This window comes from Pristis pectinata, chromosome 5, assembly GCF_009764475.1.
Source record: "Pristis pectinata isolate sPriPec2 chromosome 5, sPriPec2.1.pri, whole genome shotgun sequence".
Lineage (NCBI taxonomy): Eukaryota > Metazoa > Chordata > Chondrichthyes > Rhinopristiformes > Pristidae > Pristis > Pristis pectinata.
Genome location: NC_067409.1, coordinates 95,790,175 through 95,809,945, shown reverse-complemented (window position 1 = coordinate 95,809,945; position 19,771 = coordinate 95,790,175). Strand labels below are relative to the sequence as shown.

The following is a 19,771-nucleotide window of genomic DNA, read 5'->3' as shown; positions in this document are numbered from 1 at the left end:
GATCTGTATGAATGGTATGTAAGACAGGTTTTTTATTGTACCTCAGTACATGAGACAATAATAAACCAATTTACAGATTAGGGATTTGCCAGAGTACAGCATGAAATTTTATTTCTGATACTTACAGGGAGATGGTTGATGTTTGTAAAGGGCCAAGGCAATTTCAGGTGATTATCTGTCAAGAGGGTTAAATGTGGTGAACTGCTAGAATGGCTGAAAGAATGAATGGCCTTTTCAATACATCCTTCAACACTTTGCTTTCAATAAAATGCTTTAGATCAGTGTCATATTTCAATCTGTGGTTCAATTAATTGATTCATAGGATCGGGAGGATTGTTCCATAAGGAGAGATTAAGCAGACAAGGCATGTACTCATGAGTTTAGAAGAATGAGTGGTGAACTCATTGAAGTGTAGAAGATTCTTAAAGAGCTTGACTGGATCAATGCAGAGATGATGTTTCCTCTGGCTGGGACGTTTAGAATCAGGATTCACAAGCTCAAAATAAGGGTCTACCATCGGATCACAAGAAGAAATTTCTTTGCCCAGATAGTGGTGAACCATTAGAATTCTTTACCTGAGAGGGCAGTGGTAGCTCAGTATATTCAGGACAGAGCCCACTGTTATAAGACTATTGAACGGTTCCCTTATACGATGAGATGGACTCTTGACCTCACGATCTACCTTGTTGTGACCCTGCACCTTATTGCACTGCACTTTATTTGTAGCTGTGACACTTTACTCTGTACTGTTATTGTTTTTACCTGTACTACCTCAATGCACTCTGTACTAACTCAATTTAACTGCACTGTGTAATGAATTGACCTGTACCATAGGTATGCAAGACAAGTTTTTCACTGTACCACGGTACAAGTGACAATAATAAACCAATACCAATACCAATAGATTTTCAGATATTGAGGAACCAAGATATGCAGGAAATATGCAGGAAAGTGACAATGAGGTCAAGGATCAGCCACGATTGCATTGAGTGGACAGGCAGACAGAGAAAATGATTCAAGGATGTGCTTAAAGCTTTCTTGAAGTACTACCTCCTCACCAGCTCTTGGGAACCTCTGACCTATGACCAAAGTGGAGAAGAAGCCTTTGGAGACTGAGGACCTTGAAGTGTAAAGAGGCCTGTGGAAGGAGCACACCACCTCACAAACTACCTACCAGTCTGTCCTGCTGGATACCTCCTCACCCATCAGTGGAAGAGTCTGTGGTTCCCACCACAGAGCCACCACAGAACCCAAAAAGCTGGAGCACAAGGAAGTCATCTTCGATCCTGAGGGATTGCCCAAGAAGAAGAATGACAGAGCAGAAATAAGAGGCTAAATAGCCTTCTCCTGTTTCTAGTTTGTATTTTTCATCATCATTTTGTGTGAGAAATGTGAAAGTTAATTTTCACACAAGATACTCCTACAACTAACAATGTGATAATGACCAGATAATCTATTTTAGTAACATTGGCTGAGGAATACACATTGACCAGGGTAACTTGCAGGCTCTTCTTCAGAATGCCATAGGAGCTTTAACATCCATTGTGAAGGTAGGTAGGGCTTTAGTTTTAAGATCGATTTCAATAGGCAGTACTTCCTCGATATTGTACTGCAGTGTGAGTTAATTTTTTTAATGCTCAAGCCCTTGTAATGGAATTTGAATCTACAACCTTCTGACTCAGGATCATGGATGCTTTCACAGCTGACACAGGTAGCACTCATGGCCCCGAGTCAGATGGTTGCAGGTTGGTACAGCTTCAAGACTGGCAATGTAGAGATTATTCAGAGCAAACTGATAAGGGAAGACTAGAGAAACAAATGCTTGCAGATGCTGGAATATCTAGATGAAAAACGCTATGATGGTGGAGGAACTCAGCAGGCCAGGCAGCATCTGTGGAGGAAAGCAGGCGGTTAATGTTTCTGGTCAGGACCCTTCTTCAGGACTGAAGAATGGAAAAGGAGAAGCTCAATATATAGGAGGGAAATGTAGAGCAGTGATAGGTGGATAAAAGAGGGGAGGCAGGTACCCATCACTATCTTTTACTTGCATCCACCAATCACCAGCTTGTGCCCACCCCGCCTCCCCTCTTTTATCCACCTATCACTGGTCTGCTTTTCCCTCCTATATATTGGGCATCCCCTTTTCCTATCATCAGTCTTGAAAAAGGGTCCTGACCCGAAACGTTGACTGCCTACTTTTCTCCACAGATGCTGCCTGGCCTGCTGAGTTCCTCCAGCATCATAGTGTTTTTCATAAGGGAAGACTAATTCTGCTTTTCAAACTATCTGTTTACAACAACATCGCAACTTGTTTGAAAAATGACAAAAGGTTGAGGCCATTACAGCCATCGACTGTGCCACCCATTTGGTGCATGGCAGTTGCAGTTCTCATATTGTAGACAAAACGCCTACAGACTTGGCTCTTTGCTGATCTGCAGTCTGTGAACCATTTTGTGGTGATCATTGTCAGGTAGTCCTTAACCTACTGCCTACTGGTGATTTGCCTGATGTACTCACTCATCTGCTAGACTTCCTATGCAATCCAGCAGTGAATCAATTATTTGCAGGTATTTCTGTTGGGCAAACTGGTCCAGAACTCTTCTGGATCTGCCATGGGATCAACAGGCTCCCTGTTTTGTTGGCAGAGAAGAAAGGGAAGATTACGTTCAGTTATGTTGCTTTTAATTACTTGCATTTTGTTTCATGTTTTTAATGGTTTAAACACATTTTAAAGTATTTCAGCTGAATTTTATTCTTTTCATATATGTTTAATAATTATTTTATTTTCAATATTTCTGAAGATCAGAGACATTTAGAACAATTGAAAAATGAACAGATATGACAGACAGCAAAGCTGGGGGCAAGGCTTCCAGAGGTGCTTCATGGGCAGGATTCATCTGACCTGCCCACATCACCTCTTGCATTATTCAAGGTCCAGCGCACTATTTAGGATCTCACTGCTTGTCTCTGTGGTCGGCCAAGCCAGTGAGATTGGTCTTCTTGACCTGGAGAAGATAAGCTTGAGGAAATGGGGAATTTTGGTGATGAATGTAGGCAGTGAGCTGTACTTATGGAAATCAAGAGCAGTGTTTCAGGTCACTGGCTTTCCATTCATCTTTCCTTTTTTTTTGTTTTTATTTTTAAGCTTATAATGTTGAAGAATAATCAACACAATGACACCTCAAGGTTCTTTTACACTAGAATAAGGTAAAAATAAATCTGGCTTGAAGCAATTTTATTCCTCAAATGGACACCAAAGCAAACTGTTTCTTTTAAACCAATTGTCATGTCTTCTGGCATAGCATACCAAATGTGTTAAGGTAATCATTTTTTATGTGTGTTAAGTAAATAAGGTTTAATATGATTCGATTTTCTGTTTAACTGTGTCCTGCACTCAAAGTAAATGACTAAGAGGAGTGATGTATTGACTTCCACAATCCTATAGGTCACATTTCATGAAAATTATTGATAAGAAAAAGGTTTTTGTTGTAAATGAAAGCCAAAAAAGCTGCAGATACTGGAAATCTGAAGCAAAAACAGAAAATGCTGGAAACATTCAGCAAGCCGGACAGTATCGGATTCCTGACCTGCTAAATGTTTCCAGCATTTTGTACAATTTGAATTGAGCTGAAGATCAGTTGGCTACTGTGACAGTAATGTGCATTTTCAACACAGATGGGGTGCAACTCAATTGCAATGCCTTCTATCTTTAAAATTCACATTCTGACCAAATTTACCAGTCTGATCAAAAGGATATTGAACGTTATCCAGACTGGTGAGTTAGATGATCAGCCTAGAATAGTACTGTACAGAAGAGTTAGTTACTCAGAGATATATTGACATTGACAGAACCGGGAGGCAGACCAACAGACTGTCTAATTACCTATGACTTTCTAGAGTTATATCTCCGAAAGAGATAGAAACAAAGGCATTTTATTTGTGTGCATTGTATCACCCAGTTGTCTGTGAAGTGAAAATTTATTTTTTTCATGCTTGATCTCAACACAAATACATTTAGTTGAAATACACATTCTGTGTCAATGTGTAATTGTGCAAATTCTTCTTACCAGGACCAGAAACAGAATTTAATGCATTAGATGGCACTACATGTTTGCATATTTAAACAACAAAGAAGATCAGCTGGATCTGAAGCATAGACAACGTACTTGGAGACATCTGGTAGTCTACATGAATCAAGAAGCATCCTTCTAGACGGCAGTTTTTATTCGTATATGCTGAGCTATACTCTGCCAGAGACAAATGCTGACTGTGAATTGTTTCTCGCTGTTTCTTTGGATCCTGCTTGACGAAGGTCTATTAACACCTCTGGAGTCATTGTCACCAAAGAGTTCAGGGCGCCCAGGGAGCAACAACATCATTGAATTGTCAGGAGATGGAGCTCCTATGCTTCAGCGTGTTCGACGTGGCTGGATCTGGAACCAGTTCTTTGTACTGGAAGAATACATGGGGTCTGAACCTCAGTATGTGGGAAAGGTAAAATATTTTACTGTTACATGCTTTTCTTATTTAATAGTGTTTCTTTGGTAGTTGTCTATAAATTCTTTTGACAGTTATATTTGATAAAAGAGTACCCAATTTGATTCATTTTAAGTTATTGTTTGGTATTGCACCTAAAATATTAAATGTCCTACTTATGTCAAATGATTCTCATTAATATAAGATGGGAAAAATAATTTTCAATATATTTTATACTCAAATGCTTCATTCAGACATAAAATTGGATTTATTCTCTGAATAGTTTTTGCTTAGTTGTAACTTTAATATTGCATCACAAGTTCCTCAAACAATAGTGCTGCTATATGATTCTATGCAGTCAGCAAGTATTGCACTGAATTAGCAGTGGTGAGAATGTAGGATTTAAATGGCACATTATGTTTTCATTTCTTTTCCTCATATTTCTACTGTTTGTTTGATAGCACCAAATAAAAACCTTGACATCGTCACAAACGGTTATTCTCATATTCTGACCCAGAAGAAAGCAAAACACAACTTTCTCATTGACATCAATGGCAGTTGGGAACTGAAGAATGTTTTGCTTGCTACTACAACAATGCATCTCACTAATTTCCTTCAACATATTTAGGTGGGCAGATAGCAGTAACAGAAGATGCTGCTTATGTGAAGCAGGTCAGTCCATGTGTGAAAGAGAAAAGTAGTTTAGCTTCATACAACTTGATGGAAGGTTTAACCTTGTAACTGCCTTACCTTCACTCTCAGGATATGGGACTTAGCTGCTGACCATTGTGTTTTAGTTTCAGATTTCTAGCTAAGTTTGTCACTGATGAGAGGCTGTGGTATATTACATTCACACAGGTTTTATGTTTGGAGGCAACAGGTAATGGAGATTATACTAAGATGTAGTAGAGTCTGCTCATCTCTTATCCAAGAATATTATTGATTAATGAGAATAGACCTTAACGGCTTAAATTCCTCATTGCTTCCATATGATTATAGTGGTGGTACAGTAGTTAAATTACCAGCTAGTAATTGAGAAACCTGAGTTCATAATCCCACCATGCCAGCTATACAATTTAAATTTCATTAACAATTTTGGATGTGAAAGACCATAAAACTTCTTGTTTGATGTAACATCAGATTGGTTCACTAATGCTAACACAAGTTGATAGGGTGGTTAAAAAAAGGCAATGGCATATTTGCCTTGATCGGTTGGGCCACTGAGTGCAAAAGTTAGGAAATCGCATTGCAGCTGTATAAAACTTCAGTGAGGCTCCACTTGGAGTATTGTATGCAGTTCTGATTGCTGCCCTTCAGGAAGAATGTGGAGGCTTTAGAGAGGGTGCAGAAGAATTTTACCAAGATTCTGCTTGGTTTGAAGTGAATTAGCTGCAAGGAGAGGTTGGACAAATTTGGATTGTTTTCATTAGAGTGTCAGAGACTGAGGGGGCAATCTGATAGAAGTATATAAAATTCTGAGAGGCATGGATCGGGTAGATAGAGTATTTTTCCCAGGATGGAAATGTCAAATACTAGAGGGAGCAGGTTTAAGGTGAGAGGGGAAAAGTTAAAGGAGATGTGTGAGCTAAGTTGGTTTACACAGAGAGTGCTTGGAATGCGCTACCAGGGGAGATGGTAGAATCAGATCTGATAGTGATGTTTAAAAGGCATTTAGACAGACACATGAACATGCAGGGAATAGAGGGATACAGACTATGTGCTGGCAGATGGGATTAGTTTAGATTGGCATCCTGGTTGGCACAAACATGATGGGCCAAAGGGCTGTTCCTATACTGTACTGTTCTATGTTTTCTTCAGGGGAGGTAATCTACCATCCTTATCTGGTCTGGCCTATACACCACAGTCAATGTGGTTGACTCTAGTGAGATGCTCAGTTCAAGGACACTAAGGGATGGACAATAAATACTGCCCTTGCTGACTCCTGAATGACATAAGAAAATATATAAGTTCGTAATTTTTGTAAGTGTAAATGTATTGTTGGTGGTGATTTCTTGCCCATCAATGTGCATGCTCAGGAATGATCTCTGCTATACTTAATTCATCACCTCAAGGGTTACATAAAAATGAAAACCTCAATTTACTGATCTGTTGAAAATGACAACATAAAGAACATACCTCTTGGGCTAAATCTATTTTTCGCAAATTGATCCGAATTGAACTGGATCTCAAACACTTTTTAGCATGGGTTGGATCATCTGGCAGACCTCCATAACAATACTCCTTGCACCAAAAATACAAGATGATACCAAATGAAGAGGTGAAGGGAAGTGATCTCCTGCTGAAAGTTTTGGGGACAGATACAGTAATGACATATCTTTCATTCCTTCACTTTAACACTTCTATTCACATTGTGAAAGAAGAAGCCTGACACACGCATTCAGCAGTCGTACACAAATATTTCATGTTTTAAATCCAAGCCCTTCACTTTTCTGGTAGCTATTGATCAAAGTTAGGAATCATTGTTAAGATTTTCATACTCCAATAAAAACAAGATATTTCTTTCAGTTTGATTTTTACAATGCTGGAGAAAAGTAGTTTCAGTGCTTTATGGTTCAATGTACTGACCGCAGTAAAATGAAGGGCAGTTTTTATGAAATTACAACCAGTCTGCAGCTTTGCTTGTCCAGCAAACACGTCATTAAATTGGGCACCAGTTGCTCCTGATATTCTGTCCAGAGAAATGGGACATCTGACTGGCCTCCGGTACCTGGATTTCAGGGAAAACAAATACAAAAATATATCCTTGTGAGCCTTAACAAGCATAATATTTCCAGGTGCATTATAGGCGGCACTTACTGCTCTTTCTGCTTATCGACTGGAAGCTGTTTTACCCTGTCTTACCCTGAATGCCTGCATTAAACTGCTTTCTTGCCAAGATTATTGAACGCTACACTCATTAATGAAGAAAAATATTTGAATATTCACTGTGAACCATTTTAAGAATCTGACATAGTCAATATTAATTTCTGCATGTTAGAAGGGAAAATCAGGTGGGATAAAGAATGGATGTTCAAAATAATGGTGTGCCACTTACTGTGGGAGCAAGAGCTAAAATCCTACCTGCTAACTGAGCTTTGTGCATTTGGTGGTGACCTTCCAGTTCAGAGTAATGCATAGCAGCTTAATATTGAACTTCCGTGATGCAGGATCTACAATTCTTTACAAAGGTATTTTGTAGCAGAGTGACTATGCTTTGGACGAGTAATCCAATGTTCTTGCCTCATGATCTGAAAGCAGAGTTCAAATCCCACCAGAGCAGCTTGGGAGTATAAAATTCTTTTACTTAGATGAATCTCTATTTAAAAGTTAGTGTAAGTGAACATGAAGCTACAAACTCATTGTAAAAACTGGGTAACTAATTCCCTATGGGTGGGGGGGAGGGGGGGGAGTGGGGTAATGTCTAATGCCCTTACCTGATTCTAGACTCACAACGATATAAGCCACTCAATTATCAAGAAGGGTAGTGAGGGATGGGCAGTAATTGTTGTTCTCACCTCTTCTGCATATTAAAAAAGTTAGTCAGTGAGTGCAAACAGTATCTTAATTCATTGCAACATTTATTCTAAAGAAGGACTCTCTTGCCATCCACTTCTAAGGTGAGGACTTGGAAAAAATCTTAATAGTACAGATTCAGAAACTGAATGTTTTTACTCAAACAGATGAGTGTTATGTTTTGGGTGTATTGAGGATGGGTCATTCCAACTTTCCCTAGGTTGTCATGGCTACTGTCAGTTCAGGAATAAGACATCTTTGCCAAATATGGTCCAAAACAATTTCTTAAAGCTATTAGGAGCCCTAAAAGAAGCAAGAATTGTTGGATTAATAGTTTGATTTTGGGCTAAATTGTCTTGGACTCAATCCATTGCCCAAGCTTGCCACCCATGGTGCCTTTCTTTACTAGGTTGCTAAAGGAGTCCTGCACAGACTCTTCTCTATGGTGCCAATGACCCATTGAAATTAATGCAGTTGCTGTTCATCCTCCGGCCCTCCCAAGTGCAAATCTGATGGGCCAGGTGTGAACTTTATCAAGACTCATTCCTCAGTAAATCACTGCTTTATCACAAGTCTCAAAGGTCTGTTCTACATGTTCCAAATTTCCAAGAATTTGTACCCTCATTCTGGATTCTCCATGGAGAGGAAATAGCCAGCTTATCAATCTATTTCAGAATCTTCTGTGTCTCATTGGAACAGTACAGTACAGGACTCATTCTTCTAAGTCTTGTCAGAATAGACCAATATTTCTCAAACACCTTGCAGTCATTTGATAAACAAATAACAATTTCTGAGATATCCAGAAATCAAGCAGTGAACTACTTAATTTCTTATTACTATCATTGTGGGTTGCAGCCCATAGTCCTATTTTGTGCAGGCCTAGCTTAGTTACTTGGCAAGGTCCAGTTATTCAATAGGAGACTGCTTCTTGCAAGATAAATCACAGACATTCCCTCACTAATCCTACACAGACCGAGGCACAGGCAAGTGTGAGGGGATCACTTTAATTATCCCGAATTATGCATAATGGAGGGTCAAAAGGGATTGCATAATGGGAATGGTAGACTTAAGTTCCATACCCTCTCTTCATGTCTCCAATTTTTTCTCCAGTGCTACAAACCTCAGAACTGAACTGTCTGACAGACTTTCAGTCACCTTCTTAACATATCCTTATGTAGCTTTGTTTCAGTTTTAGTTTGATGATGCTCCCATGCCATGCTGGCACCTGAGTATATTTTCATGACCTTGCAGGTATGACAGACCATAAAAGAAAAAGAAACAAGCAGGCCATTCAGCCCACGTGTCTGCTCCCACAAACAATAATATCATGGTAGATCTTTTATCTTAGTGCCACATTCCTATTCTATTCCCATATCCTTTGATCCTCTTAATAGCCAAAACTCTATCAACCTTTGTCATGAAGAAATTCAGTGACTATGCCTTCCCAGCCCTCTTGGTCCAAAGACTTATTACCACCTGGGTGATGAAATTTCTTGTTATTCTTGTCCTGAATAGCCTTCCTCGTATTTTGAGACTGAAGCCCTTGGTTCTGGACTCCCAGTTAATCGACCATCAACCCGATAAGAATTTTGTATGTTTCTGTTGGAAATGCAAGTTCTTGTCCTTATCCTGTTGCCCTGGCAATCAGCCCACTGCCAATTGCATAGATCCCAAATCTATTTCATTAGACACTTTCAAAGTGCAAATTAAATATTATGGGATGTACATAAAACTGAAAATGATGTTGTAGGATTTATCTGGTGCCTTGCACTCTCTGATGTGCCTCTGGCCATATAATTGGTGTGTTAAATCTTAAAATATATTTTTAGGAGTGGGTGGGGAGTGCAAAGAGTACATCACTGTGCACCATGATAATACTGGAAGCAGTTTCCAGCCTGGGCTCACCTCCCCATGTCAAGATCCTTATAACCTTCACAATGCTTCCAGTCCCAGATTATCTGCAGCTGATGCTTGCTACAAAATTGACAGCGCTAAGGCTCATAAACATCAATCTGTCTCAAGATTTAAATTCGCAGCAGTCTCTTTGCCACTGGAGCAAGCTGATGCCCTCTGCTGGCCAAGTGCTCACAAGTTAAAAGTAAACTAGAAATTGAAGTGCTTATATTTTGAAATAATCCTCTGTGTTACTGCTGATATAGGATTCAACATTTACTTTTGATTATTTTTACGAGTATTTGAACATAACAACATTTTTCTCCGCACTTAAATCACTACTGAAACATTAAAAATGCAAAGTTTTGCAATGTAATTTAAAAATACAGGCAAATAAAATGTAAGTTTATTTTTGGATCTTGCTTTCTGGTATTACAGTCCCATAAAGGTGCAATGAATATTAGAGATTGCAGTGTTAGCAATATAATAATGTGCACCTTTTCAAAAGCAATTACTCTTGTAGCTGATGTGACATCAGCAGTTCTCAGTCCTCACCCCAAAGTCTTGCTAAGTAATTCAAATGAGACATGTTATTGATATATATCACAAGATGTATATTCTGGAAAAGCTTTAATGTGCACATTAAAGAAAAGAGAAACATTTATCAAATGTAGTGCCACGTTCAAATGGTACATCAGCAACATAATGCATTTCTGGAAAGTGAATGTTCCCAGTGTGTGGTTGCATTTTAGGATATTGGTATAACAAATCATTTTTCATGCTGCTGATATAAAAAATTGTAATTAATTGTGTACAACAGTACCATAATTGGGAAAAGAGTCATCACACTCATCAAGAAAGCAGAATATGATAATAACTCTCCTCAAAACAAACTGATAATCCAATAAATAATAAAATGAGAATTCAACATTTACTTCTAATGACAATGAAGGATGTTCCTTTATCTCCGTGTTCTGAATCGTGTCACGACAAGATCCTCCCTCAGTCAAACTCTAAGTGGTGTGAGGTGGGTTTTGTTAAGCAATTCAAGTTTATTTTCAGAAGTCTGCTTGTTATGAGTTCAAAACCACTTTCCTCAGGTAAATCAAAGTGTCAGTCACTCAATTTGTTTTACAATTCCTGGTAGCTGTCAATAGGTAAGCAATCACAGATCATTGGACTCAGATCCTGTGACTGTTTATTGTTCCACTGGTTGTACAATATACTACAGAATGATTGCATGGGTTCTATGTCGGCAAGTCTGAGGTAATGCATTTTCTTAAAACTAATGATTACCCTATGATTGTAACAACCTTCTCAATCCCTTGCGCACATTAAATACCAACTGTGTGCTGTACTCTGCTTCTGAAATTCACTCAATGAAACCCTACAGAAGTCAACGAAAGATGACAATGCACAACTATCATGATATATGTGTGTTTAGTGCTAAACATGTCAGTGCATTGTAGTCTGCATCTGAAATTCACTCTTTCCAAGTTTGGATGAAGGGTCTTTGACCTGAAGCATCATTTCTGTTTCTCTTTCCACAGATACCGAGTGTTTCTCGAATTTTCTGTTTTTATTAAAGTTAATGAGGCAAATTACACAGTAAATAAAAGAGTGTGGTTTATTTCTGGAATAAGAGAATAGAAAATCAGAGAATTTGTGTTAAATATTTACAGACTTTAGATCACACGGAGTACTGTGAATGGTTGTGGTCTCCGTATTGTAAATAAAGAATGCAGAAGTAGTGGGGAAGATGCAAGAATAGATTCATAGAGTCATACAACACAGAAACAGTCCTTTCGACCCAACTTCCCATGCTGACCATGATATCTATCTGAGCTAGTCTCATGTGCCTATATTTGGCTCATATCCCTCTCAATCTTTTCTATCCATGTATCTGTCTAAAGGTCTTTTAAACATTGTAATTGTATCTGCCTCTACAGCTTCCTCTGGCATCTCATTCCATATACCCACCATCCTCTGTGTACAAAAGTTTCCCCTCAGATCCCTTTTAAATCTTTCTCCTCTCACATTAAACCTTTGCTCTCTAGTTTTCGACTCCACTATCCTGGGATAAAGACTTCACTACCCACATTATCTATGCCCTTCACAATTTTATATACTTCCATAAGGTCACCCCTCAGCTTCCACGTTCCAGGGAAAAAGTCCCATCCTATCCAGCCTCTTCTTATAACTCAAGCCCCCCTGTTCCAGTAACATCCTCATAAATCTTTTCTGCACCTTTTCCAGCTTAATCACATCCTTCCTGCAGCTGGGCGACCAGAATTGCACACAATACTCCAAATGTAGCCTTGCCAACGACTTCTACAGTTGCAACATGATGTCCCAACTCCTGTACTCAATGCTCTGAGTGATGAAGGCAAGCATGCCAAACACCTTCTTCACCACCCCGTCCATGTGTGGCATCACCTTCAGGGAACTATATATTTGTACCCCGAAGTCTCTCTGTGCTACATTTTTTTAACTAAAATGATACCAAAACTGAGAGCTTATTCATATCATGAAAGTTAGAATACATTGGAATACTTTTCTCCAGAATGGATAGGTTGAGGGCTGATCAGGTGGATATCTTAAAAATAATGAAATTATTTGATACAATCAATGTAGAGGAGAATTTCCCGATTGTAGGTGAGACCAGATTCAGTGGCTAAAAATACCAGATCAATCCAACAGGGCATTCTGGAGAAATTTCTTTAACCGGGGAATAATTAGAATGCAGACCTGCTACCACGAGAAGTAATGAGTAACATATAAAGTGGAGCTAGATTGGCACACAAGGCAGAAAGGAATAGAAGAAGATCGTGCTGGAGTTAAATGAGCCAGACCAGAATGAGATTCATACACAAACAACAGCATGGACCTTCTAGATTGAATAGTTTGCTTGTGTGCTGTAAATATTTTGAAAGCCAAAGAGAACATTAAATGAAGGACCAAACAAGGTTTATTAACCATAGGTGTCTAGAAATTCATTCCTGGTTGGGAGTGCTGTAATAGAATGAATGACAAAGGCAGAATCCAATGCGTGAATGGCTTTGTCACTCATTTAGTTCTAATGACCAGGAATGAATTTCAAAGCAAATAAGAATAATAATATGTCTGGATCATAGGTATGTTCTGAATATGCAACTTTACTGTTATTTCAATTTTAAAACACATGAAGGTCCAGATTTTCCTGGAATGTTTCAATATAATTAGAACATAAGAGCAACATTTTTCCCAATGGAATTCATAGGTAACCTGAGTGATGCATGAAACTTTGTTCCATGCAAGTTTCTTTAAGCATTTTCAGTATAAAACTATCAAGACCTTCTGATGCTCATTTATATGCCTCCCCAAGTTCCTACACCATCACATATTCACATGATTTGCTTTTGTGAGTTTTCTGACAAAAAATTACACCAACAAAATTAAAGGGCTCAAAATTGCTTTCAACAAGTATAAGTGTGGAGTAGATAGTGGGTATCTTCATGTTTTAAAATCAATTTCTTGCTATGACGTTTGCTCATGCTCAGGAGTACTTAAGACCCCTCCCCAGGCTCCCCACATCCCATATGTTGAGAACAGCCAGCCCTTCTTCACATTGTTCTCCATGGTAATTCAAGAGGAAAGGGAACAAGACAAGGAAGAAGCTGCAAAGGTGACACAATGAGGCAAAACATAGTTGGCTGTTTGCTCTTGCCCCTTGCCTTTGTCCTGCTTTACATCAGTTTTCACGTTCAGCAATAGAAAATGAGCTCCAAGGAAAATACCTGTGGAAGTAATATTGATGTCCAAGTTTCCATTGGAAAAGTCAAAGTTCTGTGGAAAAAACAGAGAATGCTGAAAATATTCAGCAGTCTGAGAAGCATCTGGGGAGAGAAAACTAGAACAAACTTGTTTTGGAAATTCTCAGAGAAAAATTGCTGGGGTGCCAGGAGACTGGAGGGTGGCTGATGTTAAGGAGTGATACAGTAATAAGATATCTTTATCAGCTACATGTACATCAAAACACACAGTGAAATGCATCTTTTGCCTGGAGTGTTCTAGGGCCAGCCCACAAGTGTCGCCATGCTTCCGGCACCAACATAGCATGCCCACAACTTCCTAACCCGTACGTCCTTGGAATGTGAGAGGAAACCGGAGCACTAGGAGAAAACCCATGCAGACACAGGGAGAGCGTACAAACTCCTTACAGGCAGCGGCAGGAATTGAACCCGGGTCGCTGGCGCTGTGAAAGCGTTACACTAACTGCTACGCTACTGTGCCTGCCCAGATGCAGCACAGCACAGATGCAGACCCTTCGGCCCAGCAAGTCCACACCGACCACATTCTCCACCTAGCTAATCCCAATTTCCTGCGTTCAGCCCATATTCCTCCAAGCCCCACCCCTCCATGTACCTATCCAAGTCTTTCTTAAATGGTACTATTGTACCTGGCTCATTGACTTCCTCTGGCAGCTTTTTCCACATAATCACTACCCTCTGTGTGAAAATGTTGTCCCTCAAGTCCCTTTTAAATCTTTCCCCTCTCACCCTCGACCTATGCCCCCTAGTTTTGGACTCCCTTCCCCTGGGGAAATGACTGTTATCATCCCCCTTATCTATGTCTCTCATAATTATAAACATTTCTTTAAGGTCACCCCTCATTCTCCTACGTTCCAAGGAATAAAGATCGAGCCTGCCCAACTCCTCCTTAAAACTCAGGCCCTCTAGTCCTGGCAACATCCTCGTAAATCTTTTCTAATAATGTTGTGCCTTTATTTAAGAAGGGCTGCAACGACAAGCCAAGGAACTACAAGCCTGTAAGCCCAACATCAGTGGTGAGGAAGTACTGGACGGAATTCTAAGAGACAGGATCGATCTGTATGGAAAAGGCAAGGATTGATTAGGGATAGTCAGCATGGGTTTGTGCATGGGAAATCACATCTCACAAATTTGATTGAGCTTTTAGAAGAGGTGACCAAGAGGATGCACAAGGGCAGGGTGGTAGACAACGGGCACAGTAGTGTAGTGGTTAGCGTAACGCTATTACAGCGGCAGCAACCCGGGTTCAATTCTGGCTGCTGTCTGTAAGGAGTTTGTATGTTCTTCCCATGACTGCATGGGTTTCCTTTGGGTGCTCCGGTTTCATTTAAAAGACATATAGGTTAGGAAGTTGTGGGCAAACAATGTTGGCGCCAGAAGCATGGCGACACTTCCGGGCTGGCCCCAGAACAATCTACGCAAAAAAGATGCATTTCACTGTGTGTTTTGATGTACATGTGACTAATAAAGATATCTCATCTAATCTATGTGGACTTTGGCAAGGCTTTTGACGAGGTCCCACATGGTAGACTGGTTCAGAAGGTGAAGTCTCATGGGATCCAGGGTGAGCAAGACAATTGGATACAAAGTTGGCTTGCTGGATGGAGTTAGAGGGTGATAATAGAGTGCTGTGACCAGTGGTGTGCCGCAGGGATCGGTGCTGGGTCCCCTGCTGTTTGTCACATAGATTATCGATTTGGATGAGAATGTAGGTGGCATGATTAATAAATTTTGAAGAGGTCACCAAAATTATCGGTGTGGTGTCCTGTGAAAAAGATCGCCTAAGTTCATAATAAGATCTAGATTAACTGGGAAAGTGGGCAAGGGAATGGCAGATCAAATTTAACTCAAGCATGTGCGAAGTAATGCATTTTGGAAAGTTAAACCAGGGCTGGACATCCACAGGAATGACAGGGCCCTGGGGAGTGTATTGTAGAACAGAGAGACCTCAGGGTACAAGTACATAGATCGCCGAAAGTGGCAACCCGAGTAGACAAGGTAGTGAAGAACGTACTCGGACAGGGAATGGAGTACAAGAGTTGGGGCATCATGTTAAAGTTGTACAAGATGTTTGTGAGACCTAACCTGGAATACTGTGTGCAGTTCTGGTCACCATGCTAAAAGGAATATTATGATTAAGCTATAGAAGGCGCAGAAAAGATTTACAAGGATGTTGCCAGAGCTGGAGGATTTGAGATATAAGGAGAGACCGGATAGACTGGGATTGTTTTCCCTGGAGTGAAGGAGGCTAAGAAGTGACCTTATAGAGGTTTATAAAATCATGAGAGGTATAGATAAGGTGGATGGTTACAGTCTTTTCCCCTGGGTAGGGGTAGAGGGCATAGGTTTAAGGTGAGAGGTGAAAGATTTAAGTAGACCTGCAGGGCAGGTTTTTTTCACACAGGAGGTGGTGGGTGTATGAAATGAGCTGCTAGAGGAAGTGGTAGAGGCGGGTGCAATTACAATGATTAAAACACATTTGGACAGGTTCATGGATAGGAAAGGTTTAGAGGGGTATAGGCCAAATCCAGGCAAATGGGACTAACTCAGGAAGGTACCATGATCGGCATGGACGAGTTGGGCTGAAGGGCCTGTTTCCATGTTGTATAGCTCTATGACTCTTAAAAACTGTTTCTCTCTCCACAGTTACTGCCTGACCTGGTGAACTCCTTTTTTATTATTTCCGATTTCCAGCATCCACAGTCCTCAAAGATTTCTGTGGAGGTTCAATCAGAAAATTTAATAGGAACATTTTTATTTCCTCACACCCTGGACGAGACAGACAAACAGTGCTTAAAAAAAGACACATAGAAAATAGAAGAAGTAGTAGGCTGTTTTGCTCCTCATGCCAACTCAGCCATTGAAAAAGGTCATGGGTAATCTTTCATCTCAGTGCCACTTTCTTGTACCAACCCCACATCCCTTCATTCCTTTGAAAGCTATTGATCCATGTCTTGAATACACTGAGTGACTAAGCCCCCACAGTCTTATTGAGAATTTCAAAGATTCACCACTCTTTTGGTGAAGACATTTCTTCTCATCTCAGTCCTGAATGACCTATCCCTTAGATTGCAACTGTGGTTCTAGACATCCCAGCTGGAGGAAGCATCAGTTTCACATCTACACTGTTGAGCACTTTTGAATGTTTTAATGAGATCATCTCTCATTCTTTGAAACCCAGAATATAAACTCAGTCAGTTTAGTTTATCCTCATATAATAATCTTCCCCATCCCTGGATCCAAATGGACGAACCTTCACTGCTCTCCCTCAATCGCAAGTCAATTCTTCCTTTGGTCAGGAGGCTGGACCTGCACACAATGATTCCAGATGTGGTCTCACCAGCCCCCTATATAATTGAAGCAAAGCATCTTTACCCTTGGGCTCAAAAACACAAGAGACAGGCATCGTAATGTTTTGATGCCAGAATTTGAATTATATTTATAATGTATTCTGGTATAACATTAAAAACAAACTTGTAATATGAGACTTGGAAATCTCTGCAGGATGAAAAAGTTTGTTATTTTTATGGTGCTGCATTTTATTCATGAATATTTGTTGTTGGTGGAGCTAATGGGCACAATCTAGTTAATGTTATTAAAATCCCCAAATTAGTTTTTTATTGTTTCTTGTACCAGGAATCGTCCACTGAGTCAGTGTGGGTGGAAGTCAGAAACAGGAAGGGAGCAATCACTCTATTGGGAGTATTCTACAGACCCCCCAATAGCAACAGAGACACTGAGGAGCAGATCGGGAGGCAGATTTTGGAGAGGTGCAAAAATAACAGGGTTGTTGTCATGCGTGATTGCAACTTCCCCAATATTGATTGGCACCTCCTTAGTGTAAAGGGGATAGATGGGGTGAACTTTGTCAGGTGTGTCCAGGAAGGATTCCTGACACAGTATGTGGACAGGCCGACTAGAGGAGAGGCCATTCTGGACCTGGTACTAGGCAATGAGCCTCATCAGGTTTCAGATCTCTAAGTGGGAGAGCATTTTGGAGATAGTGACCATAATTCCTTGACCTTTACCATAACCTTGGAAAGGGATAGGAGCAGACAACATGGGAAAGTATTTAACTGGGGGAGGAGGAATTATGATGCTATTAGGCAGGAACTTGGGTGCGTAAATTGGGAACACATGTTCTTGGGGAAGTGCACAGCAGAAATGTGGAGGTTGTTTAGGGAGTGCTTGCATGGGGTTCTGGATAGGTTTGTCCCATTGAGGCAGGATAAGGATGGTAGAGTGAAGGAACCGTGGTTGACAAGAGACGTAGAATATCTTGGCAAGAGGAAGAAAGAAGCTTACTTGAGGTTCAAAAAGCATGGATCAGACAGGGCTCTGGAGAGTTACAAGGTAGCCAGAGGAAGCTTAAGAATGGATTTAGGAGATCTAGAAGGGAACATGAGAAGTCCTTGACAAGAAAGATCAAGGAAAACCCCAAGGTGTTCTACATGTATGTGAAGAATAAAAGGATGACTAAAGTGCGGGTAGGACTGATCAGGGATAAAAGAGGAAATGTGTCTGGAGTCGGGTAGGTCCTTAATGAATACTTTGCTTCAGTATTCACCAGTGAGAGAGACCTTGATGTTTACGAGGATGGCGTATGACAGGCTGATATGCTAGGGCATGTCGACGTGAGAAAAGAGGATGTGCTGGAACACTGGGGCCAGACAGGATAAATCCAAGGTTATTACGGGAAGCGAGGGAAGAGATTACTGCGCCTTTGGCAATGATCTTTGTGTCCTCACTGGCCACAGGAAGTAGTGCCAGATGATTGGAAGGTGGCAAATGTTGTTCCTTTGTTTAAGAAAGGGAGTAGGGATAACCCTGGGAATTACAGGCCAGTGAGAAGATTCTTAGAGACAGGATTTATGGGCATTTAGAGAAGCATAGGCTGATTAGGGATAGTCAGCATGGCTTTGTGAGGGGCAGGTCGTGCTTCATGAACCTAATTGAATTCTTTGAGGATGTGACAAAGCATATTGATGAAGGTAGAGCAGTGGATGTGGTGTAAATGGATTTTAGTAAGGCATTTGATAAGGTTCCTCACGGAAGGCTCATTCAGAATGTCAGGAGGCATGGGATCCAGGGAAACTTGGCTGTGTGGATTCAGAATTGGCTTGCTCATAGAAGACAGAAGGTGGTGGTAGATGGAGCATATTCTGCCTGGAGGTCAATGACCAGTGGTGTTACGCAGGGATCTGTTCTGAGACCCCTGCTCTTTGTGATTTTTATAAATGACTTGGATGAGGATGTGGAAGGGTGGGTTAGTAAGTTTTCTGATGATACAAAGGTTGGTGGTGTTGTGGATAGTGTAGAAGGTTGCTGTAGATTACAAGAAGATATTGATAGAATGCATACCTGGGCTGAGAAGTGGCAGATGGAGTTCAACCCGGCAATGTGTGAAGTGATATACTTCGGGAGATCGAATTTGAAGGCAGAATACAAGGTTAATGGTAAGACTCTTATTAGTGTGGAAGAACAGAGGGATCTTGGGGTCCATGTCCATAGATCCCTCAAGGTTGCCACACAGGTCGATAGAGTTGTTAAGAAGGCGTATGGTGTGTTGGCCTTCATTAGTTGGGGTATTGAGTTCAAGAGCCGTGAGGTAATGTTGCAGCTCTATAGAACTTGGGTTAGACCACAGTTGGAGTATTGTGTTCAGTTCTGGTCGCCTCATTATAGGAAAGATGTGGAGGCTTTAGAGAGGGTGCAGAGGAAATTTACCAGGATGCTGCCTGGATTGGAGAACATGTCTTATGAGGATAGGTTGAGCGAGCTAGGGCTTTTCTCTTTGGAGAGAAGGAGGATGAGAGGTGACTTTATAGAGGTGTACACGATGATAAGAAGCATAGATCGAGTGGACAGTCAGAGACTTTTTCCCAGGACGAAAATGACTAACACGAGGGGGCATAATTTTAAGGTGATTGGAGGAAGGTATAAGGGCGATGTCAAAGGTAAGTTTTTTACACAGAGAGTGGTGGGCGTGTGGAACACACTGCTGGCAGAGGTTGTGGGGGCAGATACATTAAGGACATTTAAGAGACTCTTAGATAGCTACATGAATGATAGAGAAATGG

The 19,771-nt window shown here is 40.6% G+C and overlaps 1 protein-coding gene across 1 annotated transcript in view; it reads left to right on the top strand.

Annotated features, from left to right (window-relative positions):
- Window positions 1–4,260: 4,260 nt before the first annotated feature.
- LOC127570997 (cadherin-12-like) overlaps window positions 4,261–19,771 on the top strand; it is a 182,221-nt gene continuing 166,710 nt past the window's right edge. Inside the window, exon 1 of the mRNA XM_052016968.1 lies at window positions 4,261–4,494. Coding sequence (XP_051872928.1) covers window positions 4,261–4,494 — 234 coding nt within the window. The remainder of the gene's footprint in view (window positions 4,495–19,771) is intronic.